The 21,249-nt window shown below is 40.7% G+C and overlaps 1 protein-coding gene and 1 pseudogene across 2 annotated transcripts; one reads left to right on the top strand and one right to left on the bottom strand.

The window, feature by feature from the left end:
* The first annotated feature begins 1,707 nt into the window (after positions 1 to 1,707).
* LOC116567548 lies at positions 1,708 to 2,838 on the top strand (annotated as a pseudogene).
* A 3,212-nt stretch (positions 2,839 to 6,050) lies between these two features.
* Positions 6,051 to 20,736, bottom strand: BCAS2 (BCAS2 pre-mRNA processing factor). Of its 2 annotated transcripts, XM_032302658.1 has the most exons (7): positions 20,566 to 20,736; positions 20,369 to 20,461; positions 16,963 to 17,033; positions 13,805 to 13,966; positions 9,288 to 9,338; positions 8,373 to 8,453; positions 6,051 to 6,929 (listed from the first exon to the last, which is right to left on the bottom strand). In XM_032302658.1, the coding sequence occupies exons 1-7, from the start codon at positions 20,656 to 20,658 to the stop codon at positions 6,803 to 6,805; spliced, it is 678 nt and encodes a 225-aa protein (XP_032158549.1). In that variant the 5' UTR covers positions 20,659 to 20,736; the 3' UTR covers positions 6,051 to 6,802. The 2 variants fall into 2 exon arrangements, with proteins under 2 accessions (XP_032158549.1, XP_032158551.1); XM_032302660.1 differs by lacking the exon at positions 8,373 to 8,453.
* Positions 20,737 to 21,249: the final 513 nt, after the last annotated feature.

Raw genomic sequence — 21,249 nt, 5'->3', positions numbered from 1 at the left:
TCGGGCTCTTTGCTCAGTGGGGAGCCTGCTTCCTCCTCTCTCTCTGCCTGCCTCTCTGCCTACTTGTGATCTCTCTCTGTCAAATGAATAAATAAAACCTTAAAAAATAAAAAAGAAAAAAAGAAAAGATACTCAGGTAGTGTTTTTGAGATCTCACTTAACTGAAAATGTCATTATTCTATCCTCAACCTAATAATTTGACTATGTGTAGTCACAGGTTGGAAAATTTTCGTAAGAATTCCAAAGGCACTACTCCTTTGTCTTTTTAGCTTCCAGAGCTAATTTTGAGAAGCATGAAGATATAGAGATTCTAGATTTTTTTTTTCAAAGTTGTTGCTGTATTCTCTTCTTTTATTAGGAAATGTCTTCACAGTCTTTGTTTATATAAACAGTATTGAGAACGGACTACTGGTATCATCTTGAGGATGCCTGACATCACCCCCAGGTGCCTGCCTGGGCCCTTCTGGGTTCATGACAAGGAGCTCAAGAAAAAATACACCACCCTCCCTATCACCAGTATGGAGGATACCACAAACATTTTCCTAGTGAGCATTACTGATTCTTGATTATTGATATCTCCCCTAGATCTTTCATAATCTTCTTTTTGTCCTTGGCATTCTGACATTTCACAATAATATGCTCTGAAGTTTATTTTCATCTGTTGTGCTGGGACACTGGAATCTAGAAACTCATATCCTTCAGTTTTGACAAATTCTGGATTATTGTGTTGATGATTTCCTCTTTCTTTTTTTTTTTTCTCTCTTTTTTTCTCTCTCTCTCCTCTCTTTTCTAATCTCAAAATATTTGGATATTGATCTTCTGAATTAATTTTTTTTCTTTTCTCTATATTCTATTTTTGCCTTTTTGGCCCCACTTTCTGGGACAGTTTGGCAATTTTTTAAAAAGATTTCACTTATTTGTCAGAGAGAGAGGAGCAAGCAGGGGGAGCAGCAGGCAGAGGCAGAGGGAGAAGTGGACTCCCCACTGAGCAATGAGCATGAAGATGAGGGACTCCATCTCAGGATCCTGAGATCATGACCTGACGCAAAGGCAGACAATGAACCACTGAGCTACCCAGGCATCCCCAAATTTTTAATTCCTAGATTATATTGAATTTTAACTTCTGCTACCATCAACATCCCTAAGAGCTGTTTTGTTCTCTGGGTGTTCCTTAATAAAACAGCATCTTGTTTTTTTATCTTCTTCTCAGAGGATATATCTTTCCTTCTTTTCTTTTTTTTAAAGATTTTATTAATTTATTTGACAGACAGAGATCACAAGCAGACAGAGAGGCAGGCAGAGAGAGAGAGGAGGAAGCAGGCTCCCCGCTAAGCAGAGAGCCCGATGCAGGGCTCAATCCCAGGACCCTGGGAACATGACCCGAGTTAAAGGCAGAGGCTTTAACCCACTAAGCCACCAGGCGCCCCTACATCTTTCTTTTTTAAGTAAACTCTACCCCCAATGTGAGGCTCGAACTCACAACCCCGAGATCAAAAGTCACATGCTCTACCAACTGAGCCAGTCAGGCGCCCCGTCTGAGGATATATTTCTTAACCAAAGTTTCCTCCTTGCACCATCTGTTTTCCTCATGGGGTTTCTTCTGTTTTTGTTCCTAGTCTTTCACGATAAAGATGCTCATTGGCTATGTCTGTTAATCCTCAATTGTCTGTTCGTAGTTAAGAATGGGATGTCCCCATGAGGCCCACCATGTCTGCCCCTCACTGAGCTGAGTCCAAGGACACGGCGAACCACGTTATCAAGTGCAAGGCTTCACCTGCCTGGGAGGCAGGAGAGCCTCTCTCTGTATGGGAGGTAGAGGTGGCATCTCAAAGGCTCGTGAAGTTCGAATTAAGATGATCACCACTGCAGTTTGCCACACCAATGGTTATAACCTGAGTGGAGCTGATCCCGAGGGGAGTTTTCCAATGATCTTGGGCCCTAAAGGTGCTAGAATCAAGGAAAGTGTTGTCAAAGGCTTTACTAAGCTGAAGGCCGATGATACTGTCATCCCACTTCATATCCCAGTGTGGAGAATGTAACTTTTGTCTAAACCCTAAAACAAACCTTTGCAGAAGGTAAGAGTTACTCAAGGGACAAGGACTAATGCCAGATGGTACTAGCAGATTTACTTGCAAAGGAAAGACAATTCTACATTCCATGGGAACCAGCACATTTCCTGATACAGTTGTGGCTGACATCTCTGTTGCTAAAATTCATCCATTAGCACCTCTGGATAAAGTCTGCCTTCTGGGTTATGGCATTTCAACTGATCATGACGCCGCTGTGAACACTGACAGAGGGCAGTCTGGCTCCATTGGTGCCATCTTTGGCCTCGGAGGAGTTGGACTGGCAGCTCTCATGGGCTGTGCATCCTGGATCATTGGTGTGGACACTGATAAAGATAATTCACAAGGGCCAAGGAGTTTGGAGCCTCTATTAACCCCAGGACTTCTGGACACCCATCCAGGAAATGCTCATTGAAATGACTGATGGGAGAGTGGCCCATTCCTTCAAGTGTGCTGGTTACGTGAAAGTCATGAGAGCCGTGCTCTAGGCCCACCACCAAGACTGGGGAGTCATCATGGTAGTCGGAGTAGACGCTTCAGGGGAAGAAATCACCACTCGCCCGTTTTAGCTGGTCACAGGCCACATGTGGAAAGGCACTGCCTTTGGAGAATGGAAGAGTATGCAAAGTGTCCCAAAGTTGGTGTCCAATAGATGCCCCAAAAGATTAAAGTTGATGAATTTATGACTTGAAATCTGCCTTCTGAACAACTGAATGAAGCCTTTGAACTGATGCATGCGGGAAAGAGCATTTGAACTGTGGGAAAGCTTTAAATTCAGAGAAAACATCTCCATCCTTGTACCCAAGTCCTGTGGTCCAACTGGCACAGTCAGACAAGCAGAGAGAAGCTCTTCCAAGTTCATAGCCTCTTAGACCTTCTCTACTACCACTTCTAGAGTTACCTATTCTAGGCAACAATATTTTGTGTATGATTCATAAATCTCTAATCGAGGACAAGGCTAACAGTCATAAATCTGTTTTTTGAACTCTCCTTCACATAAATAATTGCTCGCTAATTAAGGAGTATTCTAAAATAATAAAATTCGTTTCTGGAGGAAAAAAAAAGGTGGGGAAGTAAAACACAGATTAGAAGCTCTGTGTGCTAGAGTAGAAGGGGTTGTTGAGCCTCACTAAGTGACTTGGCTGAGTCATTTGTTGAAAAACTGTCAATTTCAACAAACTTTAGGTTTTTTTCTCTTGGGCTCCAAAGATTTTCCAATTTCCTGTTGAGAGAGGGCAGAGAGTAGGGGATGGAGGGATGAACAGCCTCAGTCCTCCAGAATATCATTCGCAGAGTCTTTGTTTTCAACACAACTGTGGCCCTCAACTTTGTCACAGTGTATCTGTTTTAATTTGTCAGTGTTGCCTTAGTAACATACCACACACTTGGGGGCTTAAAACAAGACATTTACCGATGTCTCACAGTTCTGGAGCCTAGATGTCTGAAGTCACAGTGTCAGCATGGCCATACTCTTTCAGAAGGCTCTTCTGGTGCTTGCCAGCAATCCTTGGCATTCCTCAGCTTGTAGACTTATCACCGCAATCTCTGTCTTTACGTGATGATCCCTTGGTGTGTCTTTCCGGTGCCTTCCGTGTGTGCGTGTGTGCATGCGTGCGTGTGTGTGTGTGTGTGTGTGTGTGTGTCTTCCTCTCTTCTAAGGACAGCAGCCAGAATGGATTTAGGGCCCATGCTCTACATGGATATTTACTTTTTCTGTCCCATCTAATGATTTGAGGACTGAATCATTGGAAAGGAAATGGGAGGGATATTAAGACATGTCTAAGTTTAGAAAAAACAAGTATGTCCAAAAATTCTTCAACACTATCCCCAACAGATGGAATCTAATTCCTCTCCCTTGAATAATGGTTGGACTCACTGACTTGCTTCTAACAAATACAATGCATCAGAATTAAATAGGACTTCTAGGGCCAAGTCATAGAAGGTAATAGGCTTCTGCTGGACTCTCTGATGTATGCCTTTGGAGTCCTGAGTTGTCGTGGAAGAAGTCTGGCTACCCTGAAGCCTCCATACCAGAGAAACAACAAACACAGAGAGAGGTGCCCCAAAGATTCCTGAATGTCCCAGCACTCAGCTGTCTGAATCTTCCCAGCCCATGTGTCAGATACAAGTGAATAATCTATTGAGGGGAATCATAACTGTACAAGAAACCCTAAGTACTCTCTACCTCAGCCCAGTAAATCCTCAGAACTGTAAAAGATAACATAAATTCTTGTTATTGTTTTTTTTAATACCACTAAGTTTGGGATGGCAGTAATACTGGATTGGAACCAAATAGCAGAAAGGGAAAAGGAGGTGGAGGGGTAAAGGAAGACAAAGTACATATCTTTTGCAAAAATTTAAAAAAAAAATTAAGATTAAAGATAACGAGATTAAAATATCTCTTAAAGATTTTACTTTTAAGTCACCCTGAGATCAAGAGTCACATGCTCTACCAACTGAGCCAGCCAGACACCCCGGAGATTTTTCCAGAGAACTTACAAACATGCCAGTGAACTTTTGAGTAACTGAGATTTCTTTCATACGGGCTAGGAAGCTCAATTTCTCTCGAAGTTGATAGGGAACAGTAACTATTTCACACTTACTTCTGCTCATATTTTCCCTTGTAGGATGGCAACAGAAGAGACCTCAATCCACGCTGCATACTGTAAGATAAAACATTGTAAAAATCCAGTGTTTTGCTGCGTATGTTACATATCTTCAGGAAAAAAAACCTGGTTATTTTATCTTGAGCGTCTTAAGTTAGGATGGTTTATGTTGTGATGGAAAATCCAACTGAAACTGACTTGTGCAAACAGGCAATTTATGGGCTCACAGATCAACCTAGTGATAGTTAACTTGCTGACTTTTCTTAGTTTTGGGGTCACCCTCAAGCTCTACGTAGTTATTTATGAACAAGAAGGCAATCTCAACTAATGGGACAAATTTCAGGACTATGATGAGTCTAAAGAAAAGAGAACTCTCTGGGGCGCCTGGGTGGCTCAGTGGGTTAAGCCACTGCCTTCAGCTCAGGTCATGATCTCAGGGTCCTGGGATCGAGTCCCACATCCGGCTCTCTGCTCAGCAGAGAGCCTGCTTCCCTCTCTCTCTCTCTGCCTCCCTCTCCGTCTACTTGTGATTTCTCTCTGTCAAATAAATAAATAAAATCTTAAAAAAAAAAAAAAAAAAAAAGAAAAGAAAGGGAACTCTCAATCTCAATTTAGTGATTTGCTGTTGAGGAGAGCTGCTGCTTTCTATGAAGTAATGTCCTCTGAACTGGGCCCTCCGAGCTCACTTCAGCCAAGGAAACGTGCAAGCCCTCAGGCTGGTCACTAAACCAGACTGGGATTTACTAGCAAAACAGGAAAAGATTGAAGGCGGATTTGAGGAAGTATCACTGGAGAGAGGAGTGTGGCAAGAGACAGGGATTACCCAAAGTCTAGCCTCTTAGGGAACAGCAGAAGATACAATTTCTTGGGGCTGAGTAGAAGGTGCAGCAAATTGGATTAGATGATAGTGGAATGAATCCTCCCATAGGGCAGTAATACTGTTAGGAAAAAAAAAAAAATTTAGAGTCCAAGGGCGCCTGTCTGGCTCAGTCAGAAGAGCACGCAACTTCTGATCTTGGTGTTGTGACTTCAAGCCCTATCTTGGGTGTAGAGATACTTAAGTAAAATAAGGTAAGTAAAATAAAAACTTAAAAAATAAAAGATTGCAATATTTGAGGCTCATGGTAAGTTATAACCTTAAGCCAGGAACCCTCTGCTCCCAAGAATGGTATTCTCTCTCCTCCATTAAGAAAAACTTGGGAGTAACATTGTTTTAATTCTCCATCTTACCCCCTCCTGCAATAATGGGCTTTACTGTCTAGTTTTTATTTCATAATCACAAACTTAACACTCTGCATTTCAGCTGGGCTTGGGATAAGGAAAACCTGGAACCCAGAGAGCAAAAAGTAAGAGCACAAAGATTACAGGAGACTGCAAGTATTTTTTCTGAATCAGGCAGTAATCTTTTATACTTATTCATTCCTTACAAATAGAGGGTTAGAACACAACTCTGGCACTGTACTACTACTGGACTGAACACCTGGATGACTTTCCAGCTATACAACTTCAACAGGCTACTTAATCAGCACCCATTACAAGTCTGTGCATGGGAACAACAGTTATCTGCTTCCTAAGGTTTTTGTGAGGATCAAATTATCTTTTTATTCCTCTTAGTTCATCTACCTAACATGCTTAAAATAGGGCTCAGCACCTATCAAGTTTTATGAAACTGTACCTACGATGATGGAGTTGGTTGACAGAGATGGAGCCATTGTATTTTGGAAGTCTTGCTTGGTAATCAAAAATTTGTTTAGAAACACCCCTTTATTTCGAAATATATAAACCAAAAGTTTCCCACTTCTTGTACATGTTAAAGATCTCTCAGATACAAAATATGTTCCAATGATTCAAAATTAATCCCATGATATAATATTATTCTAATATCATACTTACTTTGAAAGCCTAGATTTTTTTTAAATGGCAAAAAAAAAAAAAAAACCAGGAAAAAAAACCCCACCAAGCTGAAAGTTTTTATTTTGCTGAAATGTACAAATATAACAGTCCACACTCTACAATAAACATTTAACCACTGATGATTTTCTTAGGATGCGGTTCTCCCTCACAGTTCAGGTGCCTGATCTTCTGTGAAAGCCCAGCTTGCCTTCTTTTCTTCCCACCAAGTTTGTCTTTTTAGAAGTCTTGCCGGATATTTTCTTTGTTTGCCTCTCCATGTTGCTGCTTCATTTGAAAGATTTCATTTTCTAGTTGCACAATAGTCCTTTCAATCTCGTAATTCTTACTGACCAGGGATACCCAACTAGAAAAGTAAAAAAAGAAAAAAATTACTCAATATAAAATTTCTCTTAGGAGATTTGACCATATACATGTTTTCAGCCAGGTTCATAATATGAACCTTCACTTCTAAATTTCCATTTTAAAAAACTGAATCGGGGGAAAAGGGTATGTAAGATTCTAGATGTAGTGAGTGCCTGGGTGGCTCAGTCAGTTAAGTGTCCACTTTTGGCTCAGGTCATGACATCAGGGTCATGAGTTTGAGACCCACGCCAGGCTCCATGCTGAGTCGGCTTGAGATTCTCTCCCTTTCCCTCTCCCTTCCCCTCCGCCCTTCTCTCTGCTCAAGCTCTCTCCAAAATAAATAAATAAAATCTTTTTTAAAAAAGATTTTATTTATTTATTTGACAGAGAGAGATTACAAGTAGGCAGAGAGGCAGGCAGAGAGAGAGAGAGGAGGAAGCAGGCTCCCTGCTGAGCAGAGAGCCTGATACGGGACTCGATCCCAGGACCCTGAGATCATGACCTGAGCCGAAGGCAGCGGCTTAACCTACTGAGCCACCCAGGCGCCCTAAATAAATAAAATCTTAAAAGAAGAAAAAAGATTCTAGCTGTATTATCTCTTATAAATTAATGTAAATCTAAAATTATTTCAAATTTAAAAAAACTTTAAAAACCAAATTAGAAATAGTTGGAGATAGGACGAGGTGATGGAAGATTATATTTAATGGGATTAACATAAAAGGAGAGAAAATAGGGCAGAAGCAGCAGTTAAAAATGGTGGAGAAATTTCTAGAACCAGAGACAATTCCACAGATCCAAGCAGCCTTCCCCCTCCCCCAGAAAAAAAAATCTCTAGGACAAATAAAAAGAAACACAGATGTGTATTTGGGAGATTTTATTAGCCTGAAGAAAAATGTGAAAAGACGAACAGACTGATAACATGGAATGTATGGAGGTGGAGAAAGTAAAACAAGGAGAAAGATGGGGGTGAGGAGGAAGAAGGGAAACAGCAAAGCAAAAAAGAGAAATGATACAAGGTTCATAATTATAGGGATTCATATAAAATTATCTACACATATGAGGAACATTTTAAAAGTATATAAACAAAGGAAAAAAACCCTAGGACACAAAGTATCGAAGTATGAAATCTCCCTGAGTTAAAAAAATAGATGGTTTACTTCCTTTTAAATGGAGAATGTAAGTCGAATCCTATTCAGAGCAGAAATACTGAACTGAAAATACGGTGCTCTGAGACCAGAATCAAGTAACAGTGGTTCTGTCCCTCTTAATGCCTTCCAAGACCACACATCAGAGACAGGCAGAGGCAGTCAAGAGCACCATTCAGAAAACAGCATTTCTGTGACACTTGTGGCATCGCATTTGAGTACTGTTGAACCATACTGTTAAATCCTGATCTTAAAATGTGCTAAGCGATTTAACAGTTGATGAAAGTGAAGATACTCACGTTGACTCCATTTCCCTTAATTTAGATCCAGCTGTGAGCTGCATGTTCTTTCGCTGCCAGTTTAAATCTTGAATATGTTTCCTGTAAAAAATTATTTATACAACCCACCTACATTTGAACGTAAGACTTAAATCAACAGAGAAATCAACAATCAACACATCTTTAATCCCTTGAAAAGGACAGATGTATACAGTTACAGACCAATTCTGAGAATTAACTATCTTTTATTTTTCAATTACAAATTTCATAAGCTCACCATGAAAAATTAAACACATTCACATACATGCAAATAGAAAATAAAAAGCAGAAGTCCCTCCTCCCACATGCTTCTCCTAATTATTGTTCAGTTTTTGGTGGGTGTTTCCCCAAACTCCTATATGTGTATGTGCTAGTATAGATTTAATTTTTTAAATTAAGTGCCCAATGTGGGGCTCAAGCTCACAACTCCAGGATCAAGAGTTGCATGCTTTACTGACTGAGTCGGCCAGGCACCCCACATTATACACGTCGTTCTGCAACATTTTCTCCTAAAAGTGCCTTTTTAATGTCTGTAGATTTGCAAATTGCAAATGACATGGTAGAGATGTTTCCAAATGTTAAGTCTAACGTTAAGTCTCTTTCTCCTCCACTCCAGTAGGGCAAACCCAGCACTGGATGCTGGACAGAGTGGATCATCAGGTATTACTCTTAAATGACTACAGTCCATTGATTCTTTTGTCTTCTCATTCTGTTTATTAAGGTTCTACCTAAACTTCACTCTCAAATAAGAGGAAAATATGGGCATCTGGCTGGCTCAGTCAGAAGAACATGCACTCTTGAACTCGGGGTTGTGAGTTCGATCCCCACATTGGATGAAGGATTACTTAAAAACTAAAATAAAATAATAAAATAAAGTAAGAGGAAGAAACAACTTACCTTAACTTCTGGAGCTCTTTCTGTGCATGTTCAATCATATGAACTAGATTTCTAAGGAAGGAAAAGAGGAAAATCAGGTTAACAGACATTAACATACCAACTAAAATTGAGCTATCTAGTTGATACAGGTTCCAGTTCTTCCGCTATTGAGCTCCATGCCAAACACCACGTTAGACACTCTTTACATATTAGCTACTTTAATTTTCCTAAGAATTCTTTGAGGTAGGTACGATTGCCCCTATTTCACATATAGGGACATTAAGAGCTTAGAAAAAGTAAGTAACTTAGTCAAGGTAACATAGATGAATGTTGGAGATGAATTCCATTTCAGGTCTTTTAACCTCTGGAGCCCAACCAGTTCACGGACACTTTGATTTTTTGTACCTGTCACTACTTAAACTGTCAGTACTTTTCATGGAGAACACTGAAAATAACTCATATGAGTGTATTCATTCAAATCCCTTATTATCTCCATATTTCTGTACCTGCATTTGTCCTGCTATTCTCCCCTCCTGCCTACGGCTAGCTAGAGAGATAAGAGAAAACTGGAAGGCTGGAGACTGTGATTCCAGTGCAAGTTGGCTCTTAGTGCCAAAGGGGGAAAGCTGAGCAATATAGAGTGCCAAGTTACTACTGTCATTAGAGAAGTGATTCAAGAGTAGAGGCCATCCCCTGTCCTTGCCCTTAAATAACAGCTTTACTGAGATGTAACTCTCGTAACCATATCAATTTTCTCTTAAGGCAGCAGAAAATCACCTTTAGGGTCCATTTCAACCACAATGGCCCTACTATCCTCTTGCTGTAGATCTACTATTGTTTCCTGGCTTTCGTGACTCAAATATCCTGGTTTTCTCCTAAGTTATTCTTCTGTCTCTACTGACTTACTTTTTTTTTTCCCTCACTAACTGCAATTCTCTGAAGATTCAGTCTTCAAACAGCTGTGTCTCTCCAGGCTTACCTACAGCTCATCTCCCTTTCCTTGATTTCTAGGGATCACTCCATGTTCCTCAGGGCAGTTAAGTTTGGTACTCCAGTCCTGACCTCTGACCTTTAATAGGAAGCTTCCCCTTGAATGACCTCTTCCTGAAAGCCCCGTTTATTTGTTGTCTTTTCCTTTCTTTCATCCTCCATGAGTACAAGTGTACCTCAGAGATATTGCAGGCTTGGTTTCAGACCATGCAATAAAGCAAGTATAGCAAGAAAACAAATCAAATGAATTTGTTCTCCAATACATATAAAGGTTGTTTATACTATACCATAGTCTATTAAGTGTATAACAGCATTGTGTGTAAAAAAAAAAGTACTTGCCTTAATCAAAAAATACTTTATTAACTAAAAATTGCTAACCAACGTTCTGACTTTTAAATGAGTCATAATCACTGATCACAGATCACTGTAACAAATATTATGGAAAAGTTTGAAATACTTAGAGAATTACTAAGATGTGAGAGACAGGAAGTGACCACATGCCATTGGAAAATGGGGCCGACAGACTGGCTGAGGCAAGGTTGACACAAACCTTCAATCCGTAAAAAATGTAAAACAGCAAAGTGTAATAAAATGAGGTTTTATCCATATACAGGACCCTCCTCAAGCACTGAACATATTTTTATTAAAACTTTAGCACTGCATCATGAGAGTCAGAAGACTTGGGTTCTAGTCCCAGCTCTGCCCTAAAAAGCTGTATGTCCTTTAATGAGTCACTTGACATCAATGAGGCTAAACCTGTTTATCTGTAAAAACAAAGCCTGGCCTTGAAGGTTTCCCTTTAATTGCAAGTACAAAAATTTCTCATTAATGAAATTTTTTTTAAAGTAATCACGAACCAAAACCTACCTAGAACTAAAAGCTTACTGCCCATGCCATGTTTGATGCCCTCAAATCCTTTTACAAGGAAGAAAACCTACTTTTATAAGATGGGAAGACAAAGGATTGGGTTAGAATAGAGCCTTAAATAAACTGAATTTAGGTAGACTAGGTAAAGACACTCTAGGAGGTGGTGAACCATGACTAAAGGCAAGGACAAAGCTATGATAATCACGACAGAGAGGATTCCCTTGGCTGGAATGAATGTCTACCATTGAGATACACAGCCATTTGCCTTGAATACCATGTTAAATAGTCTGGATCTTACTTTGCAACAAATGGGAAAGTATTAAAGGTTTCTTTCTTTTCCTTTTTTTAAGATTTTATTTATCCATTTGAGAGAGATCAAGCAAGCAAGCACAAGCAGTGGGGAGAGGCAGGGAGAGGGAGAAACAGATTTCCCGATGTGGGACTTGATCCCAGGACCTGGGGATCATGACCTGAGTTGAAGGCAAACACTTAACCATCTAACCCACCCAGGCACCTGAAAAGTATTAGAGGTTTCTAGGCAAGTTGAAAGCAATGTTTTCTTCAATGTATTATTTTGTTCCCCCGCATCTATGCTCTCTTAGAACCTTCTTGGGAGCATTCTCATTCTCTTCTAAATATCCAAACCTCACCATTTTTTTTTTTTTTTTAAGATTTATTTATTTTAGAGAGAGCGAGCATGGGGGGAAAAGGGCAGAGGGAGAGGGAAAGAAAGAATCTCAAGCAGACTCTCTGCTGAGCAAGGAGCCTGACATGGGACTCAATCTCAGTACCCTGAGATCACGACCTGAGCCGAAATCAACACTCAGACGCCTAACCAACTGAACTACCAAAATTCCCCCAAATCTCACCATTTTAAAATGACCTTATTTTTTTTTAATGACCTTATTTCTTAATGTCCCTTCTATAAATGTCTGTAGTTTATAGAACACAGTACACGATATAGCACGTGTCCCCATATTGCTAATTACGGGCTACTGGTTATCTGGCAGAGAAGTATCTTATCTCCTCAACTAGGTAAAGCTTCTTGAGGACAAAGATCCCATTTTTCCACTTCATACAATACAGACCATTTTTTTAAAAAAAAAAGACATTTGTTTGCTTGATCTGTTTCTTAATCCTCCCAAACCCATTTTTCCTTTATCTCCCTTGCAACATATTCACAAAAGAAATGAACTATTTATGCTGTAGTTTCCCGAATTCTGGATTTTGCCCACTGGATCCTTACATGGCCAAATAAATTTAAAACTTCTGAAAAACTGAGAAAAACCATTTATCTCTTTGTGATTTTGCTTTATTATTCCAGGAAACATACTCTAGCAAAATAGTTTGATGCAGTGTCATGAGGTTCAAGGGCTTTTTCTCCTTAAACTATTAAAATGTTAATACAGTCTCAGCGGATTTCAGGGCTCAAAGGCATCATAGATATCGTCTAACCAAATTTTACAAATAAGAAAACTGAGCCCTAGAAAGATAACAAAACCTAAAGCAAGTTGCATGGAACAGAAAGTAGAGCTCAGTGGCTTATGTGGGTACTTTGCTTCCTGTGTTAATTCTCTTATAGTCAATTCTCATTATTTGCAGATTCTGTACTTATGAACTTACCCACTCACTCAAATTTACTTGTAACCCCAAGATCAGTACCTGTGGCATTTTGAGATCATGAACAGCATGTGCAAAAATTGAGTTGTTGGATGTGTAGATTCTTAGCTGGAGTGGAACAAGGAAGCACTCTGACTTACTGTTTCAGGTCTCATACAGAGATGACCAAAGGACAGGATTTAATTTCCAACTCTGCCAAATTACTTAACACTTCTGAACTTTGTTTTCTCTTTCATAAAATAAAGAAAATAGAATTTGCCAGGAGTTGTCTTTAGGATTTATAGTCTATATGAGGTGTGTATACATACACATACATTATTTCCACCAGGAAAAATGTTATAGTATTTGCTAATTCAGTATTCAAGGCCACTTTATAGAATATAACATGCAACTAATGAGAATCGATTGTATGAGCAATGCCCCACATTAAGGATTCCATTCCACCATATGTGATTTGTCAATCAGACCTCAGAACTCATTTAATTACAATATTACACAATAAATGTGGTTAGGTTTAGATCTCCTCTGTACCTTTCTTTTTTTTTTTTTTTTTAAAGATTTTATTTATTTATTTGACAGAGAGAGATCACAGGCAGGCAGAGAGAGAGGGAGAAGCAGGCTTCCCTCTGAGCAGAGAGCCTAACGCAGGGCTCGATCCCAGGTCCCTGAGATCATGACCCGAGGCGAAAGCAGAGCCTTAACCCACTGAGCCACCCAGGCACCCCTCCTCTGTACTCTGTGCGGTGGGTCTGAAAGCCATGGCTTATCATACGGGTTGTAGTAGTTCCAGGACATCATCTCAAATGAAAGTCCACTATACTAGTTAAATCCCACTTCACTTTTTTTTTTTTTATGAAGATTTATTTGTTTGACAGAGCAAGTAAGCAAGGGGAAGGGCAGAGGAAGAGAATCTTCAAGCAGACATGGTGATCAACCCCATGACCCTGAGCCACAAGAGTCAGACATTTAACTAACTGAGCCACCCAGGCACCCATTCCTATATAAAAAATATGCCAAAACTGTGGGTGGGATGGGTTTAATAAAAACAAAAAGCTTCTTACTCATTATATACTTTCCAGGCATTGCATCCATGCTGTGACATTAGTTCCAGATTCTCAATTCGAACTGCCTGATGCTCTAACTGGGCCATTGAATTGTTTACACATTCTTGCCATGCGGTAATGTCATTTTTCTGACCTGAGGAAGGGGCTGGAAGTTCATACCTGAAATTAAACAAAAATAAACTGAAACCACATATTCCTCTAAATTTTCCATTCCTTCCAAAAGAACACCTCACAGGTCTATGCACAATGTAAATCCATGGAAAATTCGAGATAGATCAGACTGTTCAATAAGAACCTATTTAAAATCCATTTACAAATAAGATTTAACACCATTATATACAGTAACAAAAAAATTGTTTACTTGAACATGAACTGATTCAATAAACTATAGTGTATTCATATAAAAGATTGTTAAATTAGCTGCTCAATGATGCCACTGAAGAATACTTAAAACATTAACATGCTTGTGATATATTAGGAGAAAAAAGTAGGACACAAAGGACCCTATACTATCTTTTTTTTTTTCTTAAAGATTTTATTTATTTGTCAGAGAGAGAGCGAAAACCCAAGTAGGGGGAACAGCAGGCAGAGGGAGAAGCAGGCTCCCCACTGGGCAAGGAGCCCGATGTGGGACTCAATCCCAGGACTCTGGGATCATGACCTGCGCTGAAGGCAGATGCTTAACCAACTGAGCCACCCAGGCACCCCTGCTATCATTTTTGAAAAACACACTTACAATCATCCAGGTTCCCACCGACACAACCAAACCATTCTAGAGAAAAAAATGGTAAGGGATGTAAAAATTCTTTGTATTTGGACCTTCTCTATTCTCTCGCTTCACACTAAACAGTCCTTCACCACTGTTGATATAGCCAGTAAGTACACTCTTCATGAATCTTAGCTCATTATTGAGGAGTTACTACAAACTAAGTTTAATTTCCATTTTAATAATTTGACTAGATAAAGACTCCACATTATTCCTATGAACAACTGAGGGGCATGCAACTAGGATCAAGAAGTGATAAACCAGGGGCATCTAAGTGGCTTGGTTGGTTAAGCATCCAATTCTTGATTTCGGCTCAGGTCATGATCTCAGGGTCATGAGATCAATTCCTTGATTCCCTGTGTCAGGCTCCACACTAGGCATGGAGTCTACTTAAGTTTCTCTTGCTCACTTGCTCTCCCTCAAAATAAAAAAAGTGACATACCACTTTGTTTAAAAAAAAAAAAGAAAAAAAGCTGTAATGTGGCAGTTTTCAAACTTCCTGGTAGGAAGTATCTGTGATCCAGTACCCAAATACACATAGCTCAACAAAAGTTTCACAGAACAGTGACGGCTGGGTGGCTTAGTCGGTTAAGCATCTGCCTTCAGCTCGGGTCATGATCCCAGGGTCCTGGAATCGAGTCCCAAATTGGGCTCCCTGCTCAGTGGGGAGCCTGCTTCTCCCTCTGCCCGCTGCTCTCCCCACTTCTGCTCTGACAAATAAATAAAATCTTAAGAAAAAAAGTTTCACAAAACAATAGTTGCCTTTACTTGCATTATATTCTGTTATTTTCTATTTCCTTAAAAAACTGCTCTGAGAACTTCTGGATCTTACTACCTTTCTTATTAAGAAAGTTAACTTTTGGAAACTTACTAAATTTCCTTCATGATCCACTGCTTAATGGGTCATTACTTTTGCTGTGAGATATACGGTCATAAAGGAGTTCCTGCTGTGAATATCTATAGAGAAGAAGCACCTGGAAATGAAGAATTGAAGAATCCCAGAACTTCCTTTATCACTCACTCAGGCCAGACAGGAAATGGTACACAAGAAATACGATCCTCTGGTTCTACAGACTCAAATCCCTCTTCTAAATCTATACATCTGCTGAGAGGATAGACCTGTGCATGTGGCTCTATCTCAAAGGATTCTGCTCTGACAGAGTACTTAGTGGTTCTCATAATTCCATACTTACTTCAAGATGAAAGAGATCTCACATGTTAAGCAATCCGATTCTCCATTTTAGAGACAGTAACAAAGGATGTTTGGAGTTTTCTTCTCTGAGAGAGGAGAAGCAGTTTTGTAATAAAGTGGAACAGGAGGGAACACAGTGGAACCAAAGTCAAACTATCTGGGCACTGTTTACTGATTAGTTCTATGTCAGAATCAATCAAGGATCATTATAAATCATAACATGATTTCACCTAGATATGTGATCAGTGAAGAACCAGATGCCTAATCAGGAACATTTCCTTGGGGAAAAAAAAAAAGAATTTTTTTTTTAAGCTTTTATTTATTGAACAGGGAGGGAGTGAACCAGCATGAGCAGAGAGACAGGGGAAAGGGGAGACAGAATCCCAAGCAGAACCTCTGCTGAGCACAGAGCCCAATGCGGGGCTCGATTTCAGGACCCCAAGATCACAACTTGAGCCGAAACCAACAGGTCAGAAAGCTCAACTGACTGTGCCACCCAGGTGCCGCTCCTTGGAAAACCTTAAAAACATGAACTTCAGTACAATCACCATTCCTGTTGTTGGATTTTACATATTTTGTGTGTGTGTATTTTAAGAGACAGAGAGAGAGTACGCACTTGGGTCAGCAAATGGGGAGGTGGGGAGCAGTAGAGGGAAAGGAAGACTCTTAAGCAGGCTCCACACTCAGCATGGAGTCCTATGCAGGCAACTGATCTCATAACTCCGAGATCATGACCAGAGCCAAAATCAAAATGGGATGCTTAACCAACTGAGCCACCCAGGCTCCCCTATTTTGTCTTTTTAAATAAAGGTGCAAAGAATATATCTGAACATAAACAAAGGATAGAGGAACCACTATTGTGTGAAGAAACATAAACATAAAATCAGACAAGAATTTTTCATTTTCCACATATTACGAGCTATAGCGATTTTACTAGTAACTTAAAAATAAAAAATGATTTGGGGGGGCACCAGGGTGGCTCAGTAGGTTAAGCCGCTGTCTTCGGCTCAGGTCATGATCTCAGGTCCTGGGATCGAGCCCCACTTCGGGCTCTCTGCTCAGCAGGGAGCCTGCTTCCTCCTCTCTCTCTGCCTGCCTCTCTGCCTGCTTGTGATCTCTGTCTGTCAAATAAATAAATAAAATCTTTAAAAAAAAAAAAATGATTTGGGTCCAGGAGAAACCAGAAATATAACTTACCGTTTCATACTGAGTAATTCTATTGGTTGCCGAGCAGCCAGTCTTTCAAATTCATTTCTCATTATGTCGGTCTAATTAGGGGAAAGAATTATTTCCAAAATCATATCAATAAATTTCAATTAACAACCACCAAACAATGAATCTAACCTACTTAAATATTTCTGTTATCCATTCAAACTGATCATTTCCAAAAAATTTACAAAATAAAATAAAATGGATCATTTTCCTTCCCACCAAGTCTTCTCTGAGTTAAATATTCTCAAGAATCAGAATACGTACACTTCATATGTAAAGGGACCCACAGAGAAAAGGATTATTCCTAGATCAGCGGTTCCCAGTCCCAGCAGCACACAGAAATCAGGTGGAAGCTTTGAAAACAATTTCATTCCCAGCCACATCATCTTACCCCTCTCCACCATTCCCATTTAACTTTTCTGAGGTGGAGACTGGGCATGATTGTAACTTGTTTTTAACCCATCAGTTGACTGTATAGTGAAGCCAGTGTTGAGGACCCTGGATCTAAGTATTCACTGGGGGGTGGGGGAAGGGAGGAGAGTACTTGACATAAAATAATTTGCTTTAGGGCTTTGAGCCTATATCCATACTTTCCTTTTGACCCTGGCTGCTATTTTTACACTTCACTCTGCAAAGAATGAGAAAAAGGGAAGAGGTTAAAGAAACTGGTTCTACTATCTGCTCTAACAACTGTATGATTTCTTTCTTTCTTTTTAAAGATTTTAATTAGGGGCGCCTGGGTGGCTCAGTGGGTTAAAGCCTCTGCTTTTGGCTCAGGTCGAGATCTCAGGGTCCTGGGATCGAGCCCCACATCGGGTTCTCTGCTCAGCAGGGAGCCTGCTTCCTCCTCTCTCTCTGCCTACTTGTGATTTCTGTCAAAGAAATAAATAAAATATTAAAAAAAAACTCCAAAGATTTTAATTAATTTATTTATTTGAGAGAGAGAGCACATCCATGAGTGAGCTATAGAGCATGAGTTAGAGTGGGGAGAGGCAGAGGGAGAGGAGAAGCAGACTCCCTGCTGAGCATGGGGCCCGACATGGGGCTCAATCCCAGGACCCTGAGATCATGACCTGAGCTGAGAGCAGCTGATTAACCGACTGAGCCATGCAGGCACCTCACAACTGTACGATTTAAAAAAACACATGGTGGGGCACCTGGGTGGCTCAGTTGGTTAAGCCGTTGCCTTCAGCTCAGGTCATGATCCCAGGGTCCTGGGATTGAGCCCCGAATCAGGATCCCTGCTCACTGGGGAGCCTGCTTCTCCCTCTCCCTCTGTGGCTCTACTTGCTTGTGCTCTCTTGCTCTGTCAAATAAATAAATAAATAAATAAATACAATCTTTAAAAAAAACAAAAACAAAGCACACATGGTAAAGTTAAAAAAACATGGTAGAGCTCTACTTCTTTAGGTCAAAGTTTTGGTCAATATCCTATTTCATTTCTGTTCTGCACATTTCCTGGCCCTGAGTATAAAGAACTGCTTAAGTATTCACCTATAGTAGTATTTCAGTTATCCTGAGCAATTATCAATTTTTTGAGGGCTTCAACTATATTAATTAGACTAAAAAGTTGAGACAGTCCCCCAATTCCTAGCTAGAAAAGACCTTCATAAATAGTTAAATGAATTAATGGAAGAGCAGTTTCAAAAGAAATTTGAGGAGTGGTTATGGTCTTGGGCAAATTACTTTCTCTAAGCTGCAGTTTTCCCATTTAAAAAATTAGGATAATAAACATATAGTTATATAGTTCACAGAGCTGTTTTCAGTACTGAGATGGTGAGCCCAGTACACTATCAATTCCTATTGTGAAAAAGGGATAAATGATCAGTATGCTAATTATAAAGATAGGAGATATATGTTGCACTTAGGAGAGTTAAAAGGAAAACTGGTTCAAATATTTAAAAGTTCGTGATTGAATGCAGTTATCTGAAAATTTTGGGAGCCAATCTAAGAAGAAAGCATTACTGTATCTACTTCTTAATGTGGTACCATCTATATCTGGGTAACGACATTTAGAAAACATTTGATAAAATGATGTATCATAGGAATATCTTCCTATTTAAAACTTGACTGACTTTTCATGTTACTTCAGTATAAACACTGTGGGGTTTTTTTTTGTTGTTTTTAAAGATTATTTATTTATTTATTTGACAGAGAGAGATCACAAGTAGGCAGGAGGAAGGCAGAGAGAGAGGAGGAAGCAGGCTCCCTGCTGAGCAGAGAGCCCGATGCCAGGGCTCGATCCCAAGACCCAGGGATCATGACCTGAGCCGAAGGCAGAGGCATAACCCACTGAGCCACCCAGGCACCCCTAAACACTGTGTTTTTTTTTTTTAAAGATTTTATTTATTTATTTGACAGAGAGAAATCACAAGTAGATGGAGAGGCAGGCAGAGAGAGAGAGAGAGGGAAGCAGGCTCCCTGCTGAGCAGAGAGCCGGATGCGGGACTCGATCCCAGGACCCTGAGATCATGACCTGAGCTGAAGGCAGCGGCTTAACCCACTGAGCCACCCAGGCGCCCAACCCTGTGTTTTAATAGTAGAATTCTTTCCAGAGCCTGGGTGGCTCAGTGGGTTATGCCTCTGCCTTCAGCTCAGGTCATGATCTCAGGGTCCTGGAATCGAGCCCCAAACCGGGTTCTCTGCTCAGCGGGGAGCCTGCTTCCCCCACCCCTGCCTGCTGCTCTGCCTACTTGTGATCTTTCTCTCTTTCAAATTAATAAATAAAATCTTTTTAAAAAATAACAGAGTTCTTTCATTAAATACATGGTTACCTATAATGGGGGGAAAAAACCCCAAACATGTAAATACTAAAATGCCTAACAGAATCTATTAATTTAGAGATGGTATTTTACATTTCATGTAGCTAATTACACCCTAAGTACTAAGCAGTATCTTGGGGGCACTTCTAGGCTAAATATTTAAAGAGCACTTTACTTATAAATGGTTTCTCACTTCACTCATTCACATACGTTCGCTAAGTATCTACGCTGTGACACAAAGGCCGCCCTCCAGTGGTTCTCAGGAACCTAGGCTTACATATATTAAAAATTCCTCATCACTGGTTTTAAAGAAGACCCTAGAGAGGATGCCTCTGAGAATTTATGCAAGGAGCCGATCTCCGAAAAACGTACACACTACGTTTTGCATGGCTGGGCAGTTCGCCAAGCCCCGGCAAGCCCTTCAGGGGGTCTCAGAATCAGAACGTCGGAGAAGTCTGATCTAGCTGCTTTCAATGGATCGGGAACACCGATAAGAGAGTAAGTAGTAGGCAAGCAGGCAATTGTTAAAGCCAGAATTTAAAATGCATTTACGTGTCTAAGACTCTCGATCCAAAGTAAAGAGTCAGAGAATCCTAGCTCATACGGTGGCCTCAAGACGTCCCACTTACTTCAAAAGCAGAATAATCCGGGGCCGTCAGGTAGCTCAGGTAGTTCTTGGTAGGTCGGTATCTGCGGGTTTCCTCCTCCACCAGCGCCGCAGCCTAGAAACGAGAACGGGGGCCGGGGAGGGGTAGCAACTTGTAAGGTGCTTCTTCCAGCACCAAGGGCCCGAGAGTGCTGAATCCGCTACCCGGCCCGAACTCACCGCTTCCCGCACGCCGGGCGCTTCATAACCTTGGTCAAAATACGGCAGTGCATCTACCACAACCTCTCCGGCAACTAAGCCTGTGCCCGCCATTCTAAAGCTTGCCCAAATTTTCTGTGTGCGCTCAAACTCAGGCCCATTTCATTACGCATGCGCTCGCACTGACGTAATACAGGTCGCATGCGCCTTGGCTCTGACGCATGCTCAGTTGTCAATTCTGAAGGCGCCCTCGCCGAGCTACTAGGAAGTGCCCTGCCATTTTGTCTTGGTCGGACGTGACGTCACGTCGCGAGTCCTAGAATCAGCGGAACGTCTCCATTTCCTGTCCTCCAGTGTGCTCCTTTTTTTTGCCTCCACCCGGGAGCACTTTGGAGGGCAATTGGGACTTTTCGTTCCCTGGAGGAAGCTGGTATCTGGTACCGGGATGGTTTAAAACTTTTGGAGGAACTAGCAGTAGGATTTGGCAGGGAGAGGGATACAGGTTACCGACTCCCCTAACCTTCCACCTACAACCCTTAACTTTTTGCTTTGTGGCGGTTTTTTTCTCCCCTTGCACTTCTTGCTGTACCCCTCACTATTCTTCGTTCTGAGAACACTTGCATTGGATAAATGCAGTTTTTTCAGATTCTGGAAGTCGGCGCCAGTAGCCAGTTACACTCGCGAAGCTTTAGGGTCTACATAACA

This window comes from Mustela erminea, chromosome 10 (assembly GCF_009829155.1).
Source record: "Mustela erminea isolate mMusErm1 chromosome 10, mMusErm1.Pri, whole genome shotgun sequence".
Lineage (NCBI taxonomy): Eukaryota > Metazoa > Chordata > Mammalia > Carnivora > Mustelidae > Mustela > Mustela erminea.
Note: the sequence above shows the minus strand (reverse complement) of the source record. Positions and strands in the feature narration are given on the sequence as shown.